The following is a 6,496-nucleotide window of genomic DNA, read 5'->3' on the forward strand; positions in this document are numbered from 1 at the left end:
TAGTTTGTTCCATCCCAGTTTTATTATCTGATGGATGGATGCAATCGGCAGGATAGGCCAAATAAACTCTTTTTCTGTGGGCGCGGTCCAGCTCAGGTTACCCTGTTGGTGCACCAGAATAGTTTCCATCCTAGTAAAACCCCAACAATATAATAGTAGGGGCCGGGTGGGGGGGAGGGGAATGAATTGATCTTTAGTATAGATATACGTCCCAACCCAGCTATCTTCCTCCGGGTGGCCCTACAATTATATGGGGTGATTGTTGACCCTACAATTCTATGGGGGCATGGGTGGATATAGAACCATAAAATAGTGGGGTTCCCTGGGTGGGTGGGATCGGGTGGGGGGTGAAAGTTGCCTTGATGGTATGGTAAGGGTTTTATCTCAGGCCCATCCCATATATGCCCATCCCATATAGATGCAAAACCGACCCCATCCCCATCCCAAACCGACCCCTCGATCTGGATCCCCTATATATTATATGGATCGATCGACTTCGATCCAATTCAACCGGTGTTCTCAGTGGTGTTGGTAGACCGGTGAGTGGTAGACCGGTGTTCTACTGGAATCCCCTAATCCTATCCCATCCTAATTAGGTTGGGGTTGGGGCCCTAATCCCCTAATCCTTCCTCCCTCCTATCCCGGGGCCCCAACGCCATTATGGGTTGGGGTTGGTTCAGTCTGATAGAGTGGAGGTTGGATGTTCTCGCCCGTTGAGTATCAACCATTCCATTCGCATCAATCATTCCTTCTACGGTGAGGAGGGCGACTATCTATAGTCTAGTGGGAGAGCAGGGATTAGATACGTACCAGTTTTTTGGGGATGGGCCGAGGGCGGCTATATATCCTATTCGTGAGCCGATGAGCTTATATATAGAGCCGGGCGGGCCTTCGTTCTGGTACCAACCTATCGAGCGGTGAGCCTTATACATAGAGAGGGCGGGCCGGTAAAGAACCTATTGGAGATCAGAGCTATATACTGTATAGAGAGTCTGCACCGTGAGCCATATATCTAGAGCCGAGCGAGAATAATAGAAGAGTAGGGCGGAGCCGTGACCCATATCTATAGTTCTCTCGGTAGGCCAGGGAGGGGCAAGGGCAACTAAACTATCTATAGTCTAGTCGGCGCCCCCTCCCCTATGAACTGATAGGCCGATAGGCGATGGATCTGCAGAGGAAGTTGAGGAGGCCGCCAGATAGGCCCTTCTTCCCAACCCCGGGCCGGAACCGCAATAGCTACCAGCCGCCCCTAAAATTCTATGGCTATTCTGCCATTTTCTGGGGAACAACAATTCCCTACTATTCGTAAGGCCCCCTACTATTCTATGGCTCCCACCTGCCCCTACAATTCGCCAGGTAGGCCTCGGATGGAAAGGAAGGGTCTCTTCCCACCCATCCCATAGATTCATTGCAAAGTGAGAAGAATGCTATAAAAATGGTTGGGTCTGTCGGAACGAAAGCCCCTATCAATTCTATGGGCTGGAGCCTCAATAGTAGGAACACTAACTAATCCTAGAACATTAACTGGAACACGTGAACTATAATAATAGGGTATCCATCTTCGATCAATCTATCTCTACTAAATCAATTGCTTCGTATGCTCTTGTTGAGGCGGTGAGCGGATCAAGTTATTGCTGAAATCCATATGATGCAGATCGGGGTGGGAGGATTAAAGTTGTCGCAGACGCAGTTCCAAATCCCCAATTATTCTAGATAGCCCATACCCTACTCTTCTAATGGGCCCCTACCCCCTACATTTATTAGGTATCCTTTAGAATAGTGGGCCCTGCTGGCCCCTACAATAATCTGCCCATTCTTTTTATAGGCCCCCTCCCCCTCCCCCTCCCCCTCCCCCTCCCCCTCTATAATAAGTTTAAGTTTAAGTTTCCCTACAATTCTATGGGGCAGATCCCTAGCCCTAGCCCTAGCCTTAGCCCTAGCCCTATAATTTATAGGTAGGTAGGTATGGGCTATAGGCAGATTATTGATTCCCCCCCCTTTCTTAGTTTTTTTATGTGAACCGTGAAGAATAACCAACAGCGCCCTGCGGCATCGAAATCTCTAGTTGCCTTTTTGTCTCCTTATAATAGTAGGGCCCCTCGGGGGCCCGAAGGGGCTCACTGCCCCAAAAATGAATATACCCCCAACTTTCTACCCCGTTGGGGGGCCCCTTTGCCACCCTTTAAAATATAGGGGGGCGGGTGCGTGCAGAGGTAGATTATTGTAGGGCCATAGCCCATGAAATTTTAGGTAGGGGGGGTAGGAACCGGGGTAGGGGCGGGATTCCCCCCACCCCTTTATAGCTAGAGTAGGGGGCCCCCACTATAGATAGGCAGAGGTAGGGGCGGCCCCTAGGCGGGCACCTAAATGAAATGCTATATCCCCCGGTCAAGCCCCTGCTCCTGTCTCGTTCAGGGAAGGTTCGGGTTCTTCAATTTCATGTTGGGGGGGATGTGACCTATGTCAGGTCCGTAAGATACCACAGCTTTCGGTGTTCTATGATTGACCTCCGAGTAATGAGTAGGTAGTTCTCTTCTTCAGATTCTTCTATTCCTTCTGATTCTCCTCTTCCTGGCAAACCAATAGGCTGAATTGCGACACTTGTATTTGTTCCTGACAATGATACTTGACAGACGCATACAAGTGGGGCCCCCATTCCTTCTCTTGAATAATAAATCGGAATAAGAAAACATATAATCCCTCTTCATTTTGTCATGCTCGGCGAACAAGCTGCCCAAGCATACTCCTTTCAATACAGAAGTTCTCCCCTCTGAGGTTTTCTCCTGCATGGAACGGCGGCGCCGCTGGGGAGAGCGCAACCATTGCGATTGCGAAAACAAAGATTTGAGTAAGAGGCGGCACCCCTGTCTCTTCTCCAATGGGCGGAACCATCCTTTTTTCGTTCTTCTCCACCATCCTTTTTTCGTTCTTCTCCTCCACCTGTGATTACGGCATTTGCCCACGATTTGACCGACAAATCCTTTAGTATAAAAATATTTCCTCACTTTTCTCCCCATGGTTGTTATTACGAAATTCTCTCCAATAGGGATTGGATCACCACGGGACGCTTGAAAACGCGTCATGTTGGCCATTTCATTATTCACACGAATCTTTCGGTGACTTATAAGCTGCCTCGCTTGAGGAGGAGTTTCACAGAAATGGAGACAAACCGGGATGACGTCCGATCTCGTTTCTGGATTGAGTAGAAGGGGTATGTATGAAGCTCGTTCTGTCCCTCCGTGCATCTTTGCGATAGGTAGATTTCCATAAAAGGGGGACAACTTCCGTATGGCTTGTGATTTAAGATAACTGTTCAAATTCTGTCTTAGATATGGAGTCTTCCCAATATATCTTCTCTTGCTCTTTAATCTTCGGAGGATGCGGCGTTGTATCCTCGTCAGTCTCTTGTTCCGAACATTTCTCGGGAGTAGACGACGAGTTTTAGATCTTAATGTAGGCAACGTCTTTTGCTAGTGGTCCCCGGCTGGGATTGTGAAGGGGTTCACTCAATTCCCAGCTTAGATTCTATTAATCAAGAATTACTAATAGCTTAGCTGAAGGGGTGGGTGGGCCCATGGTGCAGTGGGAGGGAAACTAGCCGTTCCATCCCCACACATGAATAGTAATCTACCTCTGCATGCACCAGCCTGCGCTGGGGTTGGCCTGGCAAATGGTAGGGGGTTGGGGCCCTCTACATGCATTCACCGCGGAGCCCTCCCTATGCATGCACAGGCAATATAGTAGAAGCCCTCTGCATGAACTGAGTTCCAATAATCTGGAAGGGGGGGTAAGGGCCGGTGAAGAGGGTATATTGCCGGTGCATGCAGAGGGCTTCTATGGCCCCGATTATTATAGATAGTTCAACCCTACTATTATATCCCCGCCTCTAGCCTAAAATTTTATGGCCGCCCTAGAATTTTTAGGTATGGGGGACCCGGCCCTTAAAATATAGGGATATTTTGAGGGGGCCCCTTTATTATTGTAGGCCGGGCTAGGCGGTCCCCTGCATGTGCATTCACATGCATACCCCCGGGGAAGGGGAAGGGCCAGGGTAAGGGCCCTACGGGGCATTTCTCACCCCCCTTACCCCCCCCCCCCCCCCCCCCCCCCCCCCGTGCATGCACAGGGAGGTAGTGCCCTAAAATAGATTATTCATAATGGCAGTGTGCATGAGGGCCCCTGCATGCAGGGGTGGGTGGGAGGAGACGATGAACGAATAGGGCCCCGATGAACCTGCAGGGGTGGTGCAGAGGGAATAGTGTAGGTGGGTGAACCCCTCCCTACTATTCTATGGGAACATAACCCCCCCTATAGTTTAGTAGGGCCATCCATAGAATAGTAGGGGCCCACCGGCCTATGAATGCACACCCGGTTCTGCTGCGGCCCCTATGACCCCCACTTCGCCTAGTAGAGATGCCAGCCCTGAGCGACCGGATGGGATCCGCGTGGGATGGGCAGAATCCAAGCTATTGGTTTCCGATGCCCGCGATGATATACTTTGTCCCTGACTTTCTCGATGGTTTTCCCATCATATAGTTCCTGCCATCGCTTCTCCAGGGCTCGGACAACTTCGTCATGGGGTAGGTTGCCTGCTGACGTACTCTCTTCTACTAGTGTAGAAGGCAACGATAAAGAAGAGTCCATTTCTGCCCTACTATTCTAAGGGCCTGTTGTTCCATTTGTGCCCTACTATTCTAAGGGCTTGTTGTTCCATTTGTGCCATCCCTTGTTGCAGCACACGATTATTATCACTGGCTAAGGTGAGTTGCCCCCTGGCAAATAGTAGGGGCTTCCGCTATTTATTCCTTTGACCCTAGTTGGTTAGTTGCCCTATAGAATGGTAGGGGCGGTTTGGAGGTCCGTGAGCGTTGCTCTAAGATTAGCTTGCAACTTTGTCACTCTCTCTATCCATTCGGCTGTTCCGGCCTCTGGTAGCTCAGCCGGTAATGGCGGCGCCGTTTTCGGTAGGGTAGGATTAGTCAGACTAGCCCTCTCTATTGGAGGCGTTTCGACCCTCGGTGTGTCGACTCGCGCTGGCATTTTGACCCTCTCTAGCTCTGGCATTTGGATGATGGAAGTTTCCCGGAGGAGCCGAAGTTGAAGAGGGATTCGGAGCTGAAGAGTCTCTTTCTGAAGAAAGGCCTATTTCGATATAAGTTATAGAGCCGATTAGCCAAGTGCCTACTGCACTCATTAGCTTGCTTAGCCAGGATGCTGCTTCTCCGCAATAATGAGCCATATATAGATAGGGGCTGTCCCAGAGCTCGGTAAAGAAAGTTGGGAAGCTAGGTGACGAGCTTCCATCTTCCCCGGTCCATTAGAAGAGTAGGGTCGCGCCGTCTCTCCTCTCTGCAGCCATAAGTCGTCAAGCATCAGCTCCCCAAGCACAAACCCTCCTAACAATGCTCCACCGCCCTACTATTCTAAAGGGCAGGAACTTTTATATAGCCGACTCATACCTATGTTTTCAATTCTTATTATTAGGTGATGAGGGCATTATACTATTTAGAGAAAGGAGGGGCGCTACTTTGAATAGATTCTGAAAGCCCCTCGCGAATAGTAGGGCTGTCACCCTTGTCTCTACAACTGGTTATGCCTCTGTTGCCTTTGCTTTCTTTGGCCACTCTGCGGGATCTTCGATCCGGCACAATAGTAGGGGCTGGTGAAGGTGGATAAACTGATGGTGCTACCCCTACCTCTCCTAGCTCAAATGCCTCTCCTACTGACTCTGTTACTGATGCAACTATCTATAGTTCTTCTAGGGAAACTGCTGATTCAACCCAGGCCCCATAGCCCATACCCTATCATTTTATGGGCTAGGCCCCTACCCTACCCTACCCTAAAATAATGATTGATTATTCCGTAGGGCCCCCCTTCAGATTATTGTAGGGTTAGCCCTCCCCTACTATTCTAAGGCAGACCCCTACTATTCGTATGCCCTACTCGAGCCTACAATTCCCCCTAAATAGATTATTGCTGGTGGGCATGTTACGTATAGAATCTGGCAATGGACTTGGGCACTGGAACTATCGGGCGGGTTCTATCGGCCTATGTGCATGCAGAATGGTAGGGCCGCACCTAGATTCTATACGTAACATGCCTCAACCCCCTACCCCCTACCCCCTACCCTACTATTATAAGGGCAGGCCCCCAAACAGACCATACATACCTACCTACCTACCGCTGCATGATAGCGGGGATGGATAGGATGGCTATAATAGTAGGGTAGGGTAGGGTAGGGCCCATATGCCGGGGTCCTTTTAGGCTAGGGGGCTAGGGCCCTATCCATACCATACCTAACCTACCGTCTATTATAGGGCTAGGGCCCTATCCATACCTACCGGCTATTATAGCCCATCCCATACCATAAAATTCTAGGTGGGCCCCCATAAAATTATAGGCCACCCCATACCCATATGCCGGGGTCCTTTTAGGCGGGCCTATTATTCTATTATGGGGATAGGATAGGATACAATAATCTATTTGTCGGGGCCCC

General features: G+C 50.0%; 1 protein-coding gene across 1 annotated transcript; it reads right to left on the minus strand.

Annotated features, from left to right (window-relative positions):
• Window positions 1-1,981: 1,981 nt before the first annotated feature.
• LOC149569753 (Alpha-L RNA-binding motif/Ribosomal protein S4 family protein) lies at window positions 1,982-4,383 on the minus strand. The gene has a single exon (XM_089822479.1). It carries the CDS (start codon window positions 3,243-3,245, stop codon window positions 2,538-2,540), a length of 708 nt encoding a protein of 235 aa, XP_089678605.1. The 5' UTR covers window positions 3,246-4,383; the 3' UTR covers window positions 1,982-2,537.
• Window positions 4,384-6,496: the final 2,113 nt, after the last annotated feature.

The sequence above is a fragment of the Cupressus sempervirens genome, chromosome 3 (assembly GCF_028749045.1).
Source record: "Cupressus sempervirens isolate cs-2001-9-10 chromosome 3, ASM2874904v1, whole genome shotgun sequence".
Classification (NCBI taxonomy): Eukaryota; Viridiplantae; Streptophyta; class Pinopsida; order Cupressales; family Cupressaceae; genus Cupressus; species Cupressus sempervirens.

Coding starts and splice junctions, on each gene's coding strand:
- LOC149569753 (XM_089822479.1), bottom strand. CDS start 3,245: ATGCACGGAGGGACAGAACGAGCTTCATACATACCCCTTCTACTCAAT.